The sequence below is a fragment of the Sylvia atricapilla genome, chromosome 24, assembly GCF_009819655.1.
Source record: "Sylvia atricapilla isolate bSylAtr1 chromosome 24, bSylAtr1.pri, whole genome shotgun sequence".
Lineage (NCBI taxonomy): Eukaryota > Metazoa > Chordata > Aves > Passeriformes > Sylviidae > Sylvia > Sylvia atricapilla.
Genome location: NC_089163.1, coordinates 4,804,904 through 4,827,848, shown reverse-complemented (window position 1 = coordinate 4,827,848; position 22,945 = coordinate 4,804,904). Strand labels below are relative to the sequence as shown.

At 61.7% G+C, this 22,945-nt stretch overlaps 1 protein-coding gene across 1 annotated transcript in view; it reads right to left on the bottom strand.

Moving 5' to 3' along the window:
• The window catches only part of FOXO6 (forkhead box O6), a 34,980-nt gene extending 25,294 nt beyond the window's left edge, over nt 1-9,686 (bottom strand). Inside the window, exon 1 of the mRNA XM_066335096.1 lies at nt 8,565-9,686. Within this exon, the coding sequence (XP_066191193.1) occupies nt 8,565-8,990 (426 nt within the window). The 5' untranslated portion in view covers nt 8,991-9,686. The remainder of the gene's footprint in view (nt 1-8,564) is intronic.
• Between the last annotated feature and the right edge of the window lie 13,259 nt (nt 9,687-22,945).

Below are 22,945 nucleotides of genomic sequence, written 5' to 3'. Positions count from 1 at the left end.
AAAGCCAAAATTTATAAGTCTGTCGCTCCACGAGCTTGTGGATCCTTCCCCTGCATCCTGCACAGACATTGCACGTGGGGCAGGGAGGCCAGGGGGGCTCTGGCCAGGACACAGGGAGGAGATGATGGCTGCTGTGTCCTGCCTGCCCAAACCTGCTGGTGTGGCTGGGCAGAGACAGGCATTTACCCATCTTCATCCTGCTGCCAAACCCACTCCCAGGGCCAGCAGAGCTCCTGCCGGCTGTGCCGTGGGGTGGGACGGCTCCTGGTGCCCCACAGCCACCGCAGGAAGACTCCTCACTGCTGGAGGAGGTGACAGCAGGCTCCTAAGCACGGTCACAGTCCCGGTCCCCCTGGCTCTCCCGCTGGATGTTCCATCCCCGGGGATGCTCCAGACCTGCCCGTGCCGCGGTGAGGCACTCCCCCAGCACTCAGAGGGGCCGGTACGGAGCCAGCCGTGTCCCCACACGCCCCATCTTCCCCAGCCCTGCTCGGGGATGCCGGGCAGCCCTTCCCATCCCCTGGCACTGCACAAAGAGCTTGTGGCCGTGTCCCTCCAGCAGCGCCCGCCGGGCTGGGACATGTCGCCGGCTGCGGCAGGGTCACAGTGCGGGAATGACCGGAGCAGGCTTCCCACGGCTCCCGCTGCGCCGTGCCATCCGCGCTGAACTCATTACGGATAATGGCACTGCAATTCACCCCGCCGCAGCCCGCCTCGGCTCCCTGCTTTCTCGGCTCCACAGGGGCCGGCAGGAGCCGGCCCGAGCGGCCAAACGCCACCAGAGGCGTTCGGAAAGCCTCAGCTCCTCGCGGATTTCCCCCAAAGGCCGGAGCTCAGCGCTGCTGCCCAAAGCAGCCACGTCGCGAGGGGAAGGAAACGCCGAGCCGGCAGCGGGGAAGCGACGCGGCACCTGCAGCTGGCGGCCCCAGCCATGCGACAGCCGAGGACAAAAGCCATCGCAGCCGTGCAGGGAGTTCCCGGCCGTCTGGCAAACTGCTGACGCCACCAAGCAGGGCGAGAGGGCGTTTGGGGACAGGGGCCGGACACGCTGCTCCTGCTCGGGAGCACCCCGGGGGCTCGCTCCCGCCGGCTCCCAGCTGCTGAGCGCCTGCGAGAGGCTGGGGAGGGGGGAAAGGATTAATCACGGCTAGAACAGGTCCAAACCTGACGCGTTTTGGGGCGTTGCTGCTCCGCTTTCCCTTCAGATGGTTTGGGCAGAGGGTTGGGGAGCAGGTGCCAGGCTCATCTCCAGGCTGGCACTGCGTGCATCCCAGGGACACCCTGTCCCAGGGTAGGAAAGCTGCCCCAAGGCCCTCCTGGCACTGTGCAAGGTGTTTTAAGGAAAAAAACAGGGCTGAGGTGGCCACATATCCCCAGCCTAGCGCGATGGATGGCACTGAGAGCATCGGGCTCATGGGCTGCCCCAGCCAGACCGGCACACAGGCTCAACCCGCTGTGGGGCACCCAGGGAGGCTGAGGAGGGCAGAACCCATGTCCTAGCACGCCCACAGTGCCCTGTCACTGCTGCCAGTCCGGCTGCTGGAGGAGATGCCGGCGATCCCTGGGGCAGCACAGTCACCAGTGCAGCGTGGCCAGGACTGGGAAGTGCTCGGGGACCTGGAAAGGGGGCAGTGCCACCACTGAGAGCAGGGCACGGCTTTCCCAGCGGGCTCCCAGCAGGACCTAGCACTCTGGCACACAGCACCCATCCCCTGCACATTCCTTGGGGACCTCGGCAGCGCCAGGGCCGGGCACGGAGCTGGCACAGCCCCACCAATGCCCGTCTCCTCCACACCCCAGGGCTGGCCTGGCTGCAGCCTCCTCCCAGTCCCCCAGGAGATGAGCCAGACTCCCCGGGAGACACGCTGGCTGCCCCGAGGAGGCTGTGGGCAGTGCCAGGCTGCCCGGGTGTGGAGCTGCGGGGACCAGGATGGGCTTCCCAGGGGTCACTCACAGCCTGACCACAGGGACCCGCATGGGCCGAGCGAGCCAAGAGGGTTTTGGGGAGGGGCAGGGGTTGAACTTTTGAACCCACAGGCAGGAGATCAGTGCATTACCTTAACGCGAGTTAAAAATAACCGTCTCGTCTCTCGAAATGAGCCTGTCTGCAATTACAGCTTGGCATGTCTGCTCCGGAGCGTCCCCGCGCTGGCACCGCGCCAGGCGCCTGCCAACAACCCTTGCCTTTCTTCTCCTCCGGGCCTCTTTCATTTTGGGGGGGATGTTGTGTGTGTTCTTGAATCCGTGGGGCTTTTTTTTTCCCCCCGTCCCAAGTAAATCAAAGGCGGCTGCTCGGTGCCCCAGCTTGGGCTGCCCCCGCCCACGCAGCCGCAGCCTTCAAAAGCCACCAGTGCCTGCGCCCCAAAGCACAGTCGTGTTGTGTCCCCAAGGACACACTGTCCCCCCAAGGGTCCCCTGAGGACAGGGGCACACTGTCACCAGCCCACACTCCCAGCAGGGAGGTGCAGTGGTCAGTAGGAGCCAGCCTGAGGTGTTTGAGGGCTCTTCCCGTGCTGCCCTGGCACACCTGACATTCCTCCTCCTCCTGCAGGGTGCTGGCTGAGCGCGTGTGGGGAGCCTGGCACAGCCTGGGCACAGGAACACACGAGGGGACACACGAGGGGACACACGAGGGGACACACGAGGGGACACACGAGGGCACACGTGCCTGCATCGCTGCCTGCACCCCCTGGGACGTGCCCAGCCCCACAGGCAGGTGTCTGTCAGCACCATGGCATCCAGGTGGAGCCATCCCACTGCCAGCATCCCGGGCTGTTTGGGAAATCTCCTCGGCCCTACAGGCCCCAGGGAGCAGGAGCTGGGCTGCATCACTGCGGCATCCCTGGCTCAGCGTGTACAAAGTGCCACCAAGCCCAGTGGCAAAGGCCAGTAGCCGCCCTGCTCCAAGCCCTGCTGGGCATGGAGGGATGCACGGAGTGGCACGGGGGTCCTGGGGAGGGGAACAATGAGTCCCGTGTTGACAAAGCCACACAGACCCCGATATCAGCCCATCCTGCTGCTGACCCCCACCCCAAAGGACAGCAGCAGTCCCAGGGGTGGACATCTCCTATTGGAAGTTGTCCCTGCCCACGGCAGGGGGTTGGAACGAGATGATCTTCAAGCCCAAACCAGTGTGATGATGATTGTGACACCTCACAGCAGGCAGCAGCTCGGGATGCCCTGCCATGCTGGAGCATCCCTGCAGGGAAGGAAGGAACCAGCCTGCCTCGGGGGTCCCCGGGCTCCCCGCCCAGCGCCGGGTGCCTCCTCCTCCCTCTCCTCCTCCCCGCAGCGGGTGAAAGCGAGCTTTGTGCCGGGGCTTTCAGTTCCCCTGGCTGGCACCCGGCCAAGGCACCACATAATAATGAACAGATGCTGTCCAAAATGAGCCTCAGCGGCAGACAGGCGAGCCTCCGCGTGTCCTTCCGTAACCCAAAGTGCCTTTCACCTCGGCACTAATCAGGCACCTTCGCTGGGAGCCGGCGGGAAGGGTCGGGGTCATTAAAAGGAAGGTGAGCTGGGAACAGGGAGCCCACCGTGCTGGGGGCAGCGGGGTGCAGTGGGCTGTCGGGGCAAGGGGAGACCCAGAGCCAGCTCCAGAGCATCCCCATGGGAGGTGCAAGGACACAGTGGCTGTGGGGCCTGGGATGAACCCCAGGGATGGGGATCCAGCCATGGCCAGACCTTGCTGATGGGTGGGGAGGGGACATCCATCCCCTTCCTGTAAATTCCGTGCAAGGACCCGGAGGTGACAGGTGTCCAGCTCCACTCCTTTAAGCCCCAAGGGCCTCCCACTGCCAGCAGCATCCCAGTGAGGGTCCCACTGGGACGGGAAGCCTGGCCAAGGAGCCCCAGCTCACTCCCAAAACACGCCTGACCCCACCCACAGCCTCCCTAAAAAATATTTACAAGGCTTTTTAATTACAAAATCCATTTCCTAGCCCAGAATGCCGGTCCTCCTCCCATCCCAGCAGCAGGAAACAGAGGCAGGGATGCACACAGGGGATCCACTGGGGGAAGGATGGTGAGATTGCCAGGCTGCAAGCGCTCTTCTAGTCCACAGGATCTTAACTCTAGTTTATATTCCAGTGGTTATTAAAAATAAAGGGGGAAGTGGGGGGAGGAAGCTAAGAGCAGAGCAAGCTGTTCATTTGGAGCCTTTCCCTGGGGTTTAATAAAGCCCCACTCGCTTCTGTAGTATCATTTTTATGCTATCATAAAGCCGGACCATTTAGCAGGTTTGTGTTACTTCAGCAGTTAGCGCTGCATGAGAAGCGATTCCAGGAGAAGGGAGAGAGGGGGGGGACAAAAAGAAAAAAAAAATTAGAAGATGAAAACCTCCAAAAGGAGAGAACCAAATGAGGTGGGAAGGAGGAAAGGGGATTCCTCCCAGCCACAGCAGCCGTGCAGCACATCAGGGGGATGTGAGTGGGCTCCCCCATCCCTGGGCAAAGCTGGGGACAGGTGAGGGGACCCCAGGAGCAGCCCCGTGGTACTGAAGGGTCAGAGACCCCAGCCCAGCGTGCAGAGGGACCCTGCCTGTGCTGGGGGGGATCCCGGGGCTGTTGCACCTGTGGCTTGTCCAGGAGCTGTGTGGAGCTGAAGCACAGGGGTTCCCCCAGGTGAAGGAGCTGGCAGCTCCCCCTGGCCCTCCAGGCTCCAGGGACCGACTGGGCTCTCGCAGCCCCTCTGCTCCCAGCCCAGGGCAGCTCTCCGGGGAGCATCGGGCTCTCCCTGCTGCTGGAAAAATCTCCATATATGGCCAGGCTGGGATACGTGACCGAGCTGAGCCGAGCCGAGCCGGCCCAAGGGGAGCCCTGACCGGCCAGCCCGCACTCAGCCCGGCTCCTGGGGCCGTGCCCACCCCGAGCTGGGTGCTGCCCACACTGCTAATGCCAGCCGTGCTGTGCGCCCCCGGAGCCAGGTCACCCCATCCTCCCTGGAGCTGCCTCCCAGCCCCAGTGGCAGCACCCCTGTCCCTGTGGCACTCCACGAGGGCAGAGCCATCGCCATCGGTCCCAGGCGCTGGGCTGGAGCCTCTCCAGCCACACCGGGCAAGGCTCCAGAGGCACTGTCCCCATCCAAAGGGGAAGGGCAGGGGGTGGCACCAGCGAAGAGAGCCACAGGAGCTGCTCCCTGGAGGGATCCCCCGGGGGTGCCCAGCAGGACGCTCCCCCTTGGCCACAGCTCAGGGGTGCACAGAGCAGCAGCGAGGGGGAGCAGCCTGGAGCCCCAAATCCCCCAGCAGCAATGAGAGCTCTGAGCCCGCTCCCGCTCACACAACACCATTTCCACACCTTTTCCTCCCCAATTCATTTCCGTTCTGCCCTGCAGGAGGACGGTGGAGCTTGGCAGGGGGGTGTCTCTGCGTGGCAGCCCCGGCCCCCATGCCAGGCACAGGCGCCACGCTCCCAACCCGGCAGTGTAAAGGAGGAGGAGGTGGAGGGAGGGCTGGGAAATTAAGGTTTTCAGCGCTGTCAGAGCCGCATCAAACAGGCATCCACCAGCTGATGGCTTGATTGTTATATTTTGGATGTCAAACCGGAGCAAGCAGAACCCTTTAAAATGCATCAGTGCCGCTGCCTTTCTGACGAAGGGTGTTGGTTTCCCATTAACAAGAGGAAAGCGTGAGCTGGAGCAGAAAACTTCAAGCGCTTTGGAATTGATAAAATAACAACTCCCTAATTAAGCAGAACTGTCAGTCAGCGGGCGCCCGCTGCCCTGCATCGGGAAGCAGCAGCAGCAGCTCCTGGTGCACGAGCCCGACAAGGCAGCTCAGCCCGTGGGGGGGAAGCACTTCCCGAGGATCAGCAGCCAGAGAATCCCCTCTGTGCTCCCCATCAGACCCAGACCGGTCCTGGTGATGGTCCTGAGTGGTCCCAAAGCTGGGCATGGCCAGAGGGGCGTTGGGTTCTGTCCCTCAGTTTATGTCACCATGGATGATGTGGCTGCCCCTGGATCCCTGGAAGTGTCCAAGGGCAGGTTGGATGGGGCTTGGAGCAACCTGGGACAGTGGAAGGTGTCCCTGCCCATGGCAGAGGGTGGAATGAGATGAGCTTTAGGGGCTCTTCCAACCCAAACCATGCCAAGATTCTGTGGTTTTATGAAACCATGTAATGCAATGCGCAGCCTGGTGGGGAAGGAGAGGCCTGACCCCAAATTGCAACCCCTGCCAAGAGCCTTCCCTTCCAAGAGACAACCACCAGCCTGGGGCACACATTCCTGACAGACACCTCAGACACCACGGCCAGGTGCACCTTCAGCGTCCCCACTGCCAGCTGGATGCAGGAAGGGGTCCGGCTGTGAAGGTCCCCCAGTGCCAGAGCAAGGCAGAGGAGTGGGATTTGAAGTGTTCAAGGCCAGATTGAACACAGCTCTGGGCAACCTGGTCTAGAGGAAGGTGTCCTGCCCATGGCAGGGGGTGGCATGAGATGGTCTTTAAGGTCCCTTCCAACACAAAGCATTCCATGATCCCACAGAATCCTGCCAGAGCAGCAGCACCAATGCCTGTGGGGACACTGGGCCCTGAGCCAGGCCCCCAGACCCCACCACCCTGCTCTGTCCAGCACAAAGAGGCTGTGAAGAAACCGACCAAAGCAGCAGCCAAGACTCGCCCCGACTCTGCTGTGCTGGGCAATGAAAAGCTGTAGCCCTGCCATGCTTCTCCCAGGCCTGGGGCCAGAGGGAAAACCTGCCCAGTGCCCTGGGGGCTCCCCCAGCACCCAGGGGAGGGGACACCAGGGCAGGGGACAGCCAGGAGGGACCACGGGCTGTGGGGAAGGTGTTTAACCCCTGACATGCCGGTGTCTGAGGAAACCACCACGCAAAGGGAGTCTCTGCTTCTCACCCCGGGCTGTTGTCACCCCAGCTGGGCACTGGGCACTTGCAGCACCAGGAGAGGCTCCAGGGCTCTGCCCAGCCCGGAGCACAGGCAGAGTGAGCAGAGCACTTCATGGGGCAGCCCTCAGCCCAGCTGGGGGGTTCAAATCCCAGTGAGTGCAAACCAGGGGGCAAGGGAGGCTGCCAGGAGGGAGGCAGCCCAGGCAGCAGAGCCACCCACCCACAGCCCAGGCAGAGCCACAGCAGAGGCGCTCCAAGCCACAGATGGGTCAGGAAAGGGGAGAGCATCTCGTGACAGGGTGCACACAGGGGAGCCCACCTGAGCAAGCAGCCCCTGAAAATGGCCCTGGTGCCCAACAGCAGCTGGACTCTGAGCCTGTCCTCCCCTCTGGCACACCATGCAACGTGAAGCCCCCAGTGACACGTGTGACTGCCTGGGAATCCCTTCACTCTTCATCCCAGCCCATCCAGAGCCCTGACACATCTCCAGACTCCATCAGTGCACGTCCCCTGCTGTCCCCATGGTGTGCAAACATTGGGAGACCCTTTTTTCCCCAGCCCGTGCCCAGGGCTGTGCAGATCTCACCACAGGTGGAGGTTTGAGAGGCCCCACACAGGCACCACCTGCAGAGCCCTGACACCGCTCCCGCACCGGGGATGGGTGCCCAGCCTCCACACGACAGCAGCTCCCACAGCCTGGACACCGGTGCCAAACAGCCCAGCCTTCCTGCCCCAAAGAGCCCCGTTTGCAGCCAAGAAGGACCCTCCGAGGCGGGCTGGATCTGGTTGTCCCCGAGGGAGGCAGGACACGCGTGCCGGGGCCGTGGGGCTGGTGTGGGAGCCCGCGGAGCCTGCTAACACACTAATCACACTGGAGGTGACAGGGCTTAGGGGAGGACTTAAGATAAACTGGCTCCTTTTTACTGACACCATCTGGACACAGCCGATCTCTTCTTCCCCCTTTCCCGTGCAGAGCCCAGCCGGAGGGGCAGGGGCCGGGGTGACCCCAGAGCCGGCAGCCCCCGTGCCCCTGCCGGTGCCATGGATCCCAGCTCGCAGCGACAGAGAGGGAATACTGCCTGCGCCAGGGAATCCTAACGAGCCCACAGTGGCGGCCGAGCACAGAGCCGGGGAACGCCGGCTCGGAGCCGCGGGGACCGTGGGCTGCCCGCCTGCTCCCCCGGGAAGGGGATGCGGCCCCGGAGAAGGCGGGGGCTGAGACAGCGGGGACGCAGCGGGTAAAAGGCAGTCTGGAGAGAGCCGTGCGGGAACAGCCCTTCCTCCGGCTGTCCTGCCGGCCACGCCGCCGGCACGCGGGGACCTGGCACGGCCGGGGTCCCCAGAGGCAGGGCCAGCAGAGCTGTGGCGGTGCGGTTGTCACTCGCCGTACCCCAGGGCTGCCTCAGCGGGGACAGCCGCCCGCGACCCTGTGGCCGTCCCTCGCCCTGACCTCCCCGGGGGACGGCGGCACCGCTCCGACCCTCTCAGCCCGAGGCCGGCGGGTGACACAGGGACAAGCTCACCCCGCTTCCAAAACACACCGCCACGAGGCACCAGCTCTCCCCAAAACTTGACCGAGCCCTTATTTCCCCAACTGCGAGGACGGCGGGGATCCCCCAAACCCCCCCGCCAGGACCAAGCTCCGGCCGCCCCGGGAGAAACCTCCAACATCTTCGGGAGAGAGGGCAAAGTTGCGCTGGGGTTAGGGTCAGGGGGTCAGGTACCTTCCAGCCGGCGGAGCTGTTGCTGTCTCCTTTATCCTTAAAGTAGGGGACGTATCGCACCATCCAGTCGTAGATCTGCGAGAGGGTGAGGCGCTTCTCCGGCGAGCTCTCGATGGCTTTGGTGATGAGGTCGGCGTACGAGAGGTTGCCCCAGGCGTTGCGCCGGGAGGTCTTGGCCTTGCGGAGCTGCCCCACATCCGCGCCGGGGGGCGGCGGGGGAGCGGCGGCCACTCTGCGCTCCACCGGGGCCGCCGCGTTCTCGGCTCCGTCCCCGCCGGCCGCCAGCGCCGGGGTTCCCCCCGCGCCCCCATCTTCCTCCTCCGCCAAGTCGGGGTGGGGGAGAGGCCAAGTGCAGGAGCGGGGACGGCTCTGCGGCTCGAAATCCGGGTCGATCTCCACCTGATGCGCCTGGAGCTTTTCTTCCATGGTCGCCTCCCCGCTGCCACCCCACAGCCCCCCCCGGAGTTACGGGCGGTTTCCACCAAAAAAAAAAAAAAAAAAAAAAAAAAAAACAAAAACCAAACACACAACAAAAAACCCAAAATCTCGAGAGGGAGAGGAGTGCGAAGGCGGGCTCCCTGCCCGGTTGGAGGGGAGAAGGGAAGGAGGAGCCGCTCGGTGCGCGAGTCCTGGCGGGGGGAGCCCCGAGTCCGGGGGAGCCCCGGCTCCGGCGGCTCTAGGAGGCGGCTGTCCCCGGTACCGCGCCGGGAGCGCCGAGCTGGGGGACACGCTGCATGGTCCTCGGCCGCCTCTCCAGTCCGGGCCGAAGCGGGGGGGTGTTTTTTGGTTCGGATTTGGTTTTGTTTTGATTTTTACCAGCCGCGGAGCTCCGGAGCGGTTCCCGGCTCGGTAGCCAGCGGGGCGGCTGCGGGCGGGCAGGGCGCGGGGGTGGCCGCATCCATCGGGCTGGCGGCTCGGTCAGGCAGCAACAGATGAACCGGAGCGAGCGGCGGCGGGCGGCATCCTCGGCCGGGGACCGGCGGGCTCCGGGGCCGGGCGGCGGGGCACCTAAGCGGGGAGAAGCGGGACGGAGATAGTGGGGAGCCCTCGGCGCGGCGGGCGCAGTCTCCCGCGGGCGGCCCGGCGCTAGGTCCGGCGGCGCGGCGGAGCCATGCTGGCGGGCGGCACGCACCTGACAGCGCCGGCGAGGGCGGCGGCGGGCGGCTCCCGCCCCTACGCCCCCCCGCTCCGCTTCAGCGGCCGCGCACCTGCCCGCCGCCGCCGCCGCCGCCGCGCTGCCGCCACGGCGCGGGCGGGCCACATGCTGGGGCGGCCGCGGCTCGCTCGCTCGCTCCCTCCTTCCCTCCCTCGGCCGTGCCCGTTCCCGAATGCGGGCGCCGCCGTGACACAGGGGGAGGGCCCGGAGGGGCGGGGGGAGGGCGGGGGAGGGGAGTGCCCCCGCGCCTCGCGGGGCAGCGGCGGGGCGGGACGGAGCGGAGCGGAGCGGAGAGCCCCGGCAGCGCTCCCCGGCGCCGCGCTCCCCCCGCCCGGCCCGGGCCGCGACCCCCGCCCGGCCCCGCCGCGGCCCCACGTGCGCCCCGGGCGCCCCCCATTGTTGCCCCGGGCCGCCGCCGCCGCCCGATTGGCTGGGTGGGCCCCGCGGCCACGCCCCCCCGCCCGCTGATTGGGTGGGCGCCGGCGGGACGCTCCGCGCGAGGGGGGGATGAATGGGGGGAGCGGCCCCGCCCCGCGGGTGACGTCACGGCTGCCGGCTGCATCCGCGCGTCACCCCGGGCAACGCGGCCGCGCGGCGGGACACGCCCCTTTACTACGGGCCACGCCCCCGCAGCGCCGTCGGGGAGACCCCGGGCGGGCCCCGCCCACCGCCGCGCAGCCACGCCCCCAGGGAGGACACGCCCCCCTCCGCGCGGGCCACGCCCCCGCCCACATTGGGGGCGATCGCGACCCCGATACTGATCCCCACCCTGATCCCCACCCTGAACCCCACCCCGACCCCAGTCCCTCGGGGCCCGTCCTGCCCGCAGCCCGCCGGGCCCATCAGCGGTGGCCTCTCCGCTGATGTCCCCACCGGGCGTGCGGTGCCCGTGGGGTCGGGCTCACGCAGCCCACCCGCCCCGGCAGGACAGCAGGACGCAGCTGTTTCCTCCCGCTCGGGCGCGCTGCCGGCGCTGACGCACCCACGGGAGTGCAAAACCCCATCGCACACCCACCTGCGGCTCTCACCCATCACCCACTGGGGAGACTCGCCTGATCCCTGCTCCCTGCATCCTCCTCACTGCCTGCACCCCAACATCCTCCTCCTCACGCATCCCCTGAGGACACACCCCTGGCACTGCACGCACTGGGGACAGAGGTGTCAGCAGCAGCACTGTGTCCCCCGCCTTTGACCCCTCCCCACCAGCTCAGGGACCCCTCTGCCTCACACTGCCCGCTCTGCCCGTCCCCACTGCAGACCTGTCCCTGCCCTCCAGCCATGCCTGGGTAACGCTGTCACTCAGTTCCCTGCATCCTTCTGCTCTTTGTCACCCTCGGTGCCACCAGTTGTTCCTGTAACAGCATCTTTCATGCCACAGTCACGTGCGATGCTGCTCCTGCAGCCCCATTCCTGGCCCAAAGGGACGGCCTGAGGTTACCCAAGCAACTGAGGAGCTGATGGTTCCAGCCTGGAAGTGCTCGGCCTGACAGCTCTAATAATATAATAAAGTATAATATAATCTAATAGATACAATATAATATAATAAATATAATACAATATACAGGCAGGACTTGACAAGTGCTCTGTTTCACAACCCACAGCGACAGTGACGGCTGCAGAGGCTCCAGCTGTCCCTGGGGCTCATCCCAGCAGCTAGGGGCTCGAGGGGGTGTGTTCCCTGTTCCCTGACCCCCTGCCAGGCAGCTGGGGACCTGCTGGCCATGCCCCACATCTCCTGGTGTCACTGCTCCAGGGAGGCTCAGCCTGACCCCAAAATCCCCTGACCCTGTGTGGTGCCAGCCCCCACATCTCCCTGTGCCTCCCTCTTCCCCAGAGCATTTCTCCAGGGACCTATCCCAAATTTCCCTCGCTGTGGTTTACACCCATGACCTCCTTCCTCTGCCCAGGAGCCCGCCGTCCCCTCCTCTCACTGCAGCCTTTTGCCCACTTGGAGCCCAGCGATGTTTTTTTCCCTCAGTCCTGCCTTTCTTAGTCAAAACCCTCCTACATTTCTCACCCCCTCTCCCAGCCTTGTTTTCCCAACCCAGCTCCTCAGGGCTGAGCCTTGCAGAGTCCCAGCCTGCACAGTGCTGCTCCGTGGGTGCCTCTCCCTCCTGCTGCTGCACTTTTCCTCCTCTGCTGCAGCAGGTGCCTCTCCCTGCCCTCACCCAGAGCCACCTCACCCCTTGGGGATGGCACCCAGAGCTCCCTGCCCACACTGCCAGGTCACCCTGGAGCTTTAGCAGCTCCCAGTGCTGCAGAAACACGCTGGTCTGGCTCACCTGCTGCCTCAGTTTCCCTACCTGTACAGCGGGGCCGGCCCCTCCAGGCAGGCATGGCTCCTGATGGGGAAGGTGACAGGTTGGACAGCTTTGTGGCTTCTGACAACCAAAGCTGCTCCCATCCCACGGTGCTCCCACCCCTGGCTTGCCCAAGGCTCATCCCTGACCTCCCAGCTCATGCCCGTGGATGTGGAGCAGCACATTCCTGGGTGCAGGTGGCCCCATTCCTGGGTGCAAGGCACACACAGGGCTGGGATGCCCAGAGGGGGACGGTGAATCCTCTGCCCCCAGCCCAAACACGGGCCTGGCTCAGCCCCCCCCCTCCCAAACAGCTGGAAAATCCTCACTCAACCTGCTGGCAGCAGGCAGGAGCGTCTCCATCAGCCACCTGCACACTGCCACAGGCCCCTTCCAGCTGCAGCCCCACTGCTCAGCCGCCACCCGTGGGGACAGGGGCAGAGCTGGGGGGCACCAAGCTGCCACCTCTGTCCCCCAGAGCCCAGGGTCCACCTGGTCCCAGCTGCCAGGGGCCCACTGGGGAAGCTGGGGCTCTGTGGGGTGAGACCTGGGATTTCAGAGATCGCTCTGAGTCAGCACCCTGCTGCTCCAGGCCTGCTTTTCCAGAGGCTGGGATGAGTGGGGGCACAGAGGGCCAGGGGGAAAGAGCAGAGCACAGCTGGCTGGGCAGCAGCAGCAGCACTGAAAGAGGTGATGATGATGATGATGGTGATGATGCAGATGCAGGGTCTGGGTACACAGATCTCCAACATCCTTGGGAATGGTCACAGTTCAAACTGTGACAGGGTTCAAACATCATTTGAACAACACCCTCAGGCCCAGGATGGGACTGTTGAGGTGTCCTGTGCAGGCCCAGGAGTTGGGCTTAATGATCCTTGTGGGTTCCCTGTCCTTAACTCAGGATATTCTGGGATTCCATGATCCTTCCCATGCCAGTGCAGCCCTTGTGAGATGTAACTCCCTGCTCTGTCCTTTCCCTGGTGGCTTCCAGCAGCACCTGGACAAAGGTGTTCACTGGAATGCTGTGCTTCCCCCTCTCTGCCCATCTGGCCAGGAAATGGGGCTCCTCTGCCCCCCAGCTCTGGGGCACAAACCAGTTTGCCCCGATGATGAAACCATTCAACACTTTGGTTAATTGTGGGAATTTCTCAATTCAGGAGAGGGAGGGAAGGGGTGACACAGATGTGCCCAACCTTGGCAGAGTGTCCACCAGCACCGCATGGACTGGTGGATGCTCCAATGCTCCAGTGCCTGGGGGCTGGTGGATGCTTTAGTACTTTGACTGCTGCAAAACTGGTCTGGAATGGTGTGAACAGGAGGACTTCCAGCTCCCCAGCATCTGCCACCCGGCTGGGGTTAGGGTTAGGGTTAGGGGGGCAGGGGGAGCTGGAGGAGCAGGGCCTGGGCAGACCTGGGTTGGGGCTAGGGTTAGGGTTAGGGTTAGGTTGTAGGAAGAGGAGGGTCTGGGCAGAGCTGGGGGATCACACCACCCTGCTGGAACAGAAAGGTTTGTGCAATGAGTCAGAGGAGCGGCAGAAGGAAAGGTGGAGAGCTGCTGCTCCAGGCATCTCCTCACAGATGAAATCCCAGGAGAAAGTGCAGACCAAGCCCCTCTCCCCCAGCACCTCTAAGCAGAGCCAAGGCTCAATGTCCTCCCCTGGTGCTGGTGTCACCTCCCATCCCCACCCCAGCAGGCCAGCGGGATCTCCATCTCACTGATTCCCACAACAGCCCACGCAGACACCCTCTATCCTTCCCTAGACTGACACCTGAGGGCTGTCCCGAAGCCCCCATCCCCTTCAGCAACCTGGCAGCTCCAGGGCCCAGGGCAGAGCCCCAAGGGGAAGCAGCAGAGCAGCTGTTGGGTGCCTGCGAAGGGCTGGGAGGGGAGGAAGCACCGAGACATCATTGTGCGAGGTGCCTGCTCTGCTTTGGGAGGCAGAGCCGCACGTGCAGCACGTCCTGTGAAATGAAAATTCCCCCAAAATGCTAATTCGGGCCTCGGGAAGGCCACGTGTGAGGCTCCCGCCGCCTCCTCCCCGGGATGTCGTGGCGCGGGGAGATCTCAAGCGGCGCCTATTAAAAAGTACTTTCACGGAACATAAAGTGGAAGTTAAGTGAAGGAAATGATAAAGTCAAAATGAAATATTTTTACTTTCCTGAAATGAACTTCGTGTTTTGACATGATCGGAATAAACATTTTGACACTGCTGAAACAAGAAAGTCAGAGCGATTCTGCGAGGCTTCTTGCCGGGAAAATGGCAGCGAGATCGACAACTCCTCAGAGAAAGATTTGATTCCAACAAACCCCTGGTTTCTGATGGAAACCCATCCCAGGGAGTCCTTCAGCCCTTTCCAGGTGAGACCAGCACCTGACTCGTTCCCTAGAGCAGTAACAATCTGCCTTCATCCTGCTGGGAAAGGGAGGGATGGATGCACCTCAGGGCTGGGTTCACTATCACATAAGGACTGATGCTGAACCCTCAGTCCATGCACGAGACACAGGTGTCCAACAGCAGGAGGGTTTGTTCCCTCTTCATGGACATGCTCATGGTCCCCATAGTGTCAAACCAAGGGCATCACAGTGGGATTAAATATTCATATTTTTATATGGGGAAATTTCAAGAGTTGGTTTGGGGTTTTTTTTAGTTGAAAACCCAAATCGTCACATTTCCAAAGGCTGGAGTTTTGCTGAAAACCAGACAGATACTTTAGGAATAGTCTCATGTAGCTGAGGGCTTCATTTTTCATATGATACCGGTTGGGTGGGAAATTGCTGACCAACCTTTGGCAGAAAATTCCTGATCAACCTTTGGTGCACACTCCAGGTATTGGATTTTGCTCCAGAACAGCGTTTAGGGGGAAATCTGTTCTTTAATAATAGCAATGCCTAATAATAGCTTTCAATGCTAATTCTTGGCAGCAATTCCGTGTGATTAAACATACCTTTGCTGCAAAGAAAATGGTGCACGTCGTGGAACAAGTTCATTCACCCTCTAATCTCCCCTCTGGCACAGCCACCATGGCCAAGCACGGCGACAGGGAAACCTGCAGCCGCAGCACATGATTCCCTGTCCTCACACCACCAGGCTGCAGCGGCTCCTCTGGGCTCAGCATCACCCTGGGAGCTCACAGACACTTGTCACAGTCCCCCAGTAGCCAAGAGAGGACCTCCTGGGCAAGAGACCTTAGGGGATATGGCTGATTCCTCACACAGGTGAGGGCATGAAACCCTTGCCAGAGGCTCAGGTCACCAGCAGAGCCATGCCAATCCCGTTGGGAAGCATTTATCAGCTCCTTCGGGTCCCCCCACCACTTCCCCATGTGTGGAAAACTTGCCCCATGTTCCTGGTGCTGCTGACCTGGAGGCAATCCTCAGCATCATCCACCTCCCCCAGAGCCTCTCGTTGGTGACCAAGGACAGACAGGTGACTGGTGACACACCAGGGGTGACTGGGGAGGTGGTGCTCTTGGTGACACTGGGGAGGTTGGTGCTGTTGGGCACCCATGTGGGGGTGTGACAAAGGGCCCTCAGCCCCAGCGCCCCTCCAGGCACTGCACCAGGGTCCCCAACATCCCCGCAGGATGGCATCTGTGCCGGAGGCTTGATCAGCCCTGAATTTGGGAGATGGATCCCTCAGTCACAGCTTCTGCAGTAGCTTCAGCCTCCCTTTGCATGTCGAGGCAGAGCACTCCTCTCCAGATTGCATGCTAATGAAGCATCCTGGAGTCCCTGCGTGGTCGCTTCCTAGTTAGGCTCATCTGCCTGAGTGAACTGAAAACTGTTAAACACATTGAGTGTGTCAGACCAGATATTATCAGAAATAAGACTACCTTTCGCTGGCACCCACAGCTCCCAGACACACAGCAAACAGATATTTAAATCTTTTCCAGCTGTCTCCCATGTTTCCAGAGAGGCTCAGCTCTGACAGGTCTTTTAACCGTTCCCCTTCCCCTTCCTCTTCCCCTTCCCCTTCCCTTCCCAAACCTTCCCAAACCTTCCCAAACCTTCCCAAACCTTCCCAAACCTACCCTTCCCTTCCCTGAATATATTTTGGTTTTCTCTTCCCTCTCCTGGGCTTCAGGAGTCCCCACAGGCCTGGCCCCACTCTGCCATCCCCTCACTCCTGCAGGCTCACCTCTTCCAGCACCTTCCACCTCCACATCCATCCCAGTGGGACGCAGCTCCCAGGTGCCCACATCCAACCCTCTCCCCTCCACTTTGGGATCCCTCCCCACTTAACTCTGGGCTTCACAATTCCATTACCACCCCGAAGGCTCCGGGCTCAGGCAGTGCTGTCCCTCCCCAGCCCGGCTTGGCAGTGTCCCAGCGCCTCCTCCTCGGCACGGGGCGGCGTGGCCGCCTTCCCAGAGCACAGACTGAGCGCGCTGTTTCACGAGGCTGCCTTGGAGCAGGAGCAGGATCCAGGAGTAAAACCCCGTTTGCAGGGCCAGCGTGTTTGAGAAGGGCCATCTGGCCGGGCTCGGCGGCCAAGCCCAATTTGCTGGATGGTTTTGAAGGTCACTGAGCAGGGACTGAAGGCGCTTCCATATTTTCTCATATAAATAACGGCATTTCCGAGGGAGGGAGCAGGAGCACATGCTGGTAGGAAGGATCTGGAGGTTAATCTCAGCCTCCCTGCCCAAAAGGGAGGAGACCAGGACACAGGAGCACAGGCAGAGGCACAGACATAAGTGTACCACACACACAGACACTTGCTGTGGGTCCGTGGGTTCGTGTGTGCCCACACTCGTGAACCTGCCCATGCACACACACACGATGCTCCAAGCACTCACACACACCTGCACTGGGGACAGAGCTCTCCCAGCTGGGACAGGCTCCATCCCCCAGCCAGGATGTCCTGCTTGTCGACCCCAGGCCCCCCTGCTCTGACAGCAGAGCTGGATTCCCTCTGGAAGCAGAATCAGGCTCCCTCTGGAAGCAGAGCCCTTCTGTCCCTGGGCTCCAAGAGAGCAGCTTGTGCCCCACTGTGGGCTTTCCTGGGGCCATGGCCTCTCTGTCCATATCTCTGTCTCTGGAAGGATTCCCCCATCCCCTCCCTGTCCTGCCAGGAGCTGCTGCTCTCCCAGCCGGAGTGTCCAGGGAAAGTGGAATGCTCAGCACCTGCTGGGGGCTGTGGGCATGGGCATAAACCCATTGCAGGATCCCAGGAGTGCAGGGGCCCTGGACATCTTGGCCTGCAGTGGGGACAGGCCTGAGCTGGGGGCACAGAGGGCGGGGGGCTTCCCACTGCCTCAGGAATCTGCTGTGAACCAGAGGGCTGAGTTCCATGGCAGGGACACTCTCCACAACAGGGACACTCTCCATGGCAGGGACACTCTCCATGGCAAGGGACGTTCCATGGCAGGGACACTCTCCATGGCAGGGTCACTCTCCATGGCAGGGACACTCTCCATGGCAAGGGACGTTCCATGGCAGGGACACACTCCATGGCAGGGACACTCTCCATGGCAAGGGACATGTTCCATGGCAGGGACACTCTCCATGGCAGGGACACTCTCCATGGCAGGGTCACTCTCCATGGCAGGGACACTCTCCATGGCAGGGACACACTCCATGGCAGGGACACTCTCCATGGCAAGGGACATGTTCCATGGCAGGGACACTCTCCATGGCAGGGACACTCTCCATGGCAGGGTCACTCTCCATGGCAGGGACACTCTCCATGGCAGGGACACACTCCATGGCAGGGACACTCTCCATGGCAAGGGACATGTTCCATGGCAGGGACACACTCCATAGCAGGGACACTCTCCATGGCAGGGACACTCTCCATGGCAGGGACACACTCCATGGCAGGGACACTCTCCATGGCAAGGGACATGTTCCATGGCAGGGACACACTCCATAGCAGGGACACTCTCCATGGCAGGGACACTCTCCATGGCAGGGACACACTCCATGGCAGGGACACTCTCCATGGCAAGGGACATGTTCCATGGCAGGGACACACTCCATAGCAGGGACACTCTCCATGGCAGGGACACTCTCCATGGCAGGGACATGCTCCATGGCAGGGACACTCTCCATGGCAGGGCCATGTTCCCTGGCAGGGACAGCCCTGTGGCCCATCCCGGAGCTCAGCCCAGGCCTGCCTGCTGCATGTTCCAAGAGAGGGGATTCTCCCCACTGGGGCTGCCTCCAGCTCAGCGAACAGAGCTGAATCCTGTGCCCAGTGCCCAGCCTCGTCCCAGCCTGCCACACCCCGTGTTGTGTCCCCACCTGGGCTGCACTGTCCCCCTGTGCTGGGTCACTCCTTCCCTTTCTTTTCCCCGTTGGATGCTTTGGGAATTTCTTGTCCATAGTTCCCAGGGCTGGGAAACCCACCGGAGCTTTAGCGGGCAGCGCTGGTTCCAGGAGGCATTTCTCACTTCCACACCACTCACCTGAGCTTCAGGCTCATCGCCACCTGCCAAAGCCCCAACTTTGGGGACTCAGGGACGGCCCTCCTGCCGGGAGCCCACCTTTCCCAGTGAGCCAGGTGTTCCCTGCTGCCCAGTGGGATGGAGGAGAGGTGCCCAGGCGCTGCTGGAGCTGGAGCACGGGGAGCCAGGAGCGAGCGGGGCGAGGCCGAGCCGAGCGCAGCCGGGGCCAGCGCCTGCCGGGAAGGCTGAGGCGGGTGCTCGCATCTCCGGAGCCTCGCCCCGCCGGGCAGGACACGCTCCAGCCTCCGGCAAAGGCACCGGCACAGGGCTGAGACCCCCGCGCTGCTGGGCGAGGGACTGGGAGGCCAAAAAACTGGCTCAGTGCTGTGGAAAATTACAGATCCTTTTTTTTTTTTTTTTTTTTTTTTTTTTTTTTTTTTAATAAGGGTGAAGTGGGTTTTTGTTTTTTGGATTTTTTTTTTTGGTTGGGTTTTTTGTTGTTTTGTTGGGTTTTTTTCCCCTTGTTTGTGCAGGTATTTGTCAGAGGATATTTTTAAACGGGCTGAAGTCAAGCAGCGCGGGATCCGGCCGGTCTGTGCTCCAGCATTCCTGCGGCTCCGGCCAGCGGGGACCTGCTGACCCGGCCGGAGAGGTCGGCCAGCGAGGACGTGCCGTTCCCGGCCTCTGCCCGCGGGGAGGAGGAAACTCGGCGCTGGCCAAGAGGGCCGGAGGAGAGCTCAGCTCCCCGGACGCTCCCAGCAGCATCCTCCGCTGCTTCTCCGGCCCCGCTGCCAAAACCCCCCCGAAGGGCAGCCCCGGGCGAGCCGGCCCCCGCCAGCCCCACACAAGGCTCAAAACCGGAGCCCTGCTCAGCACCAGCTCCGCAAACAGCCCGGCCTCGGATGGCAGGTCCCACCCTGCCCGGAGGGACGCGGTGGATGTGGTCACCTGCTCCCCGGCAGCCTTGTGCGACAGCCGGGTCAGTTCCTGCTGCTCGCTTTTTGTTTCCAGCCTGCAGCGATTTAAAGCTTCTGCCATCCCCAGCCACTCCCCGCCTGCCTCAGTTTCCCCGAGGCCCGCTGTGGTTTGTAAGAGCAGGGGGCCGGGGTAAGGTGGGCTGTGCTGGGGCGCAGAGAGGTGACAGGAGAGCCCCTAGTGCAGGACCCCTGGGGCTCCTCCTCACTCCACACCAGCCCCGTGCAATCCCCCTGAGAGCTCTGGCACTTGGAGATGTCCCCTGAGCATCTCTCAGCCCAGGGAAGGGCCGGCAGGAGCCAGCTTCCCTGCCCCGACCTCTGGGAAGCGCCGCCTCCAGCCACACTGCGATGGAATCCTTCTGCTGGATTTGAGCCCGTGTTCCTCTCTCCACCCGCCCTTCTCCCACGCAGACGGCTGCTGGCCAGGGATTTCTGGGCTTATGGGCTCCAGCCAAGGGCCAGGAAATGTGGGTGCCGTGGTCACCATGTGCTGCCCTGCCTGGGGCTCTTTCCAGGGATGTAACCGTGGGGAAACCCTTCCTGCTTTGGGAGGGGGATGGAGTCACTGCCCTCCGTCATCCTGGAGTGACAGGACAGAGGGGAATGGCTTCCAACTGACAGAGAGTAGATTTAAATGGGACATTGGGAAGAAATTCTTTATTGTGAGGGTGAGTAGGCCCTGGCACAGGGTGCCCAAAGAAGCTGTAGATGTCCCCATCCCCGGAAGTGTCCAAGGCCAGGGTGGACAGGGCTCGGAGCAATCTGATTTATTGGAAATGTCCCTGCCATGGCAGGGGGTTGGAGGTCCCTTTCAACCCAAGCCAGTCTGAGATTCTGTGATTCCATGAACTCTTTAAGCACCAGCGGGTCTGGAATGAACTGTTTCTATGCCAGGTAAATCTGGATTTCAACTCTGCAGCACCAGTGCCCCAAGAAAAAGAGGGAGGAACTGGACTGCTGTGGACAAACTGGTTCAGCAGTTGAGACGGGAGGCTGGCAGGGAAGGCCAGAACCTCTGCCCCAGCATCCCCCTCACCTTCCTGTCCTCTTCAGCACCTGGGCAGCAGCCCTGAGCCCCTGCTCAGCAGGTGATCCTGCCCTGGACCAAGCAGGGCAACATCCCCACTCCTACTCTGGACAGCAAACGAGCTGAACCACTCCTCCACCTCCTGTGCCTCCACCCCAACACCCACAGGCTCCCTCCTGTGTGACAGACGACTTCAGGATGGGGATCCACAGTAAAATCCCTCTCTGTGAGCGGGGTTGCTGTGAGCTGTGTCCAGGGGAAGCAGTCAGGGCTCAGGCATGGGCAGCTCTCAGCTGGTGGCACGTGCCAAGAGGTCACTCATCCTGTCAGGATTGAGGAAACCACAGAATCATTGATGCTGGAAAAGGCCTCCAAGACCCTCAAGTCCATCCTTCAACCAAATCCCACCATGCCCGCTGAACCACGTAACAAAGTGCCACACCTGCTGGTTTTTTGGTTTCTTCCAAGGATGGTGACTCCACCCTGGTGATCCTGTGCCAGCTCCTGACCATTCTTTCAGTGGAGAAACTTTTCCTAATATCCAACCTGAACGTCCTCTGGCACAACCTGGGAATTGCCACGTTTCTCTCGCAAAAGGCAAAGAAAAACCCCACCCATTTCCCAGTTTCTCACAATAGGATGGGTCTGATAGAGCCGGTGAAGGCTTGTTTGGGGTTCCTGGCCCAGCTGAGGAGGAACCCCACACCACAGGTAGTGTCCTCTTCCCTTGCAATCCTTTTCACACGGATGGGATGTCCCTACACAGCAGGACCTGCCACACTCCAGGAGATCCCAGCACATGGCCAGAACCGTTTGGTGGGTCCAAACACAAGCACTGGGAACAAGAGGTCCTGCAGACGATCTGCTTCGTCATGTGAGGGTGACAGGGAGCACAGAGTCACACAGGGCTCTGAAGGAGAGCGGTGGGAATCTCTGCAGGTATCTACAGGCTTTGGGCAGATGTAGAGGACCAGAGAAGACACCAAGAGCAGGTTGTTCCCTGCTGCAGGTGGCATCCAAACCCCCAGGCAGGGGTAGGAACAGTACTGTCCTGTGTTCCACCCTGCAGAGCTCTGCACAGACCCCCTGTCTGCAGCACAGGCTCCCAGGGGTTTGTTCAGCCTCGGCAGGGCTACAGGAGCCCAGTTTGGGCTGGTTCAGGGGGTCACTGTCACTGGGGCTCCCACAACACTGATGGGTATGGCACAGTGAGGAGGGGGGCAAGCACTTCACCCCCTACAGCTGCTGCTGAAATCTCAGCAAGGGCTCTAAATTAGCCCTAAATTGATGACAGAGCTGTTCATTGACCCCCTGGACCATCCCTACAAGCAGAGTCCTGGCAGCACCTGCAGGGCCATGGAGCAAACACTGCCCAAAGCACTTCTGCTGGAGTTTGAGTCCCCGGCCACCACAGTGGGTCCCTTGGGTGCAATCTCAGTGGTGACAGACACCTCTGAGGAGGCAGGAAAGGGCTGGGAAGCTCCTGAAGTGCTTCCAGCAGTTATCCCCCAGTAAACACCCCCAGCCCTGTGCGGGAGCTGCCTGTTCGTGCCGGGACACGCTGGCCCCGTGCCTGGGGACGGGAGGAGGGTGGTGCTGCACTTTCTCTGTCACAGAGCAGCTGCAGCCAAGCTGATTTCCCCACACTGAGCATCTCCACCCTGGATGGTGTTGCCTCCTCCCACTTCTCCAGGGCCTTTTTTTTTCTTTTTTTTTTTTCAGGGGGTGGCAGGTGCTGAGGTTTTGGGGCCGTCCCAGAGAGGACAGATGATCTCCTTGAACTGTCAGAGAATCACAGAACATCCTGAGATGGAAGGGACCTCCAAGGATCCTGACTTCCCTTGTCAGCACAGAGCTGGGGGTTTCTGCCTTGGTCACTCACGCCAAGACTGACACAGGATCCTTCTGCCTGGCTCAGCACCAGGATGGAATAGAACTGGACAGAAGGAATGGAACTTCCTGAGTTGGAAGAGACCCACCAGGATCACCCAGTCCACCCCTGTCCCTGCCCAGACTCCACCAACCCCAGCCTGTCATCCCTGGTGTCCAAAGGCTCCTGGAGCTCTGGCAGCCTCGGGGCCGTGCCCATTCCCTGGGGAGCCTGGGCAGTGCCCAGCACCTCTAGGGGAAGAACCTTTCCCTGCTCTGCAGCCTGAGCCTGCCCTGGCCCAGCTCCAGCTTGGGTCCTATCAAGGTTTGGACATGTAGGATCCTGTGATTCTCTGAACGAGCACCAAGGAGAAGGAAGTGTTGAACAGCTTTGTCATTCCAGACACATCATTCCTCCTGCACCGAACCAGGCAGGAGTGAGTGCGTGCTGATAATCTGGGATCTCGTAATTAAATACCCTGCAGCCTGAATATGGATAAGAAGGCACAGTTATGGTTTTGTGGACTGTGTCACTTGTGGCATTTCTGTGGGTTGGAGTTGCTTTGCTGTGCAACTTAAGTGCTCATGTAGCTGCTGCATGTGGCACACTATCAATCATGGGTGTGAAAAATCCCCCAAGCCACCAGAAAATGGAAACAATCTTG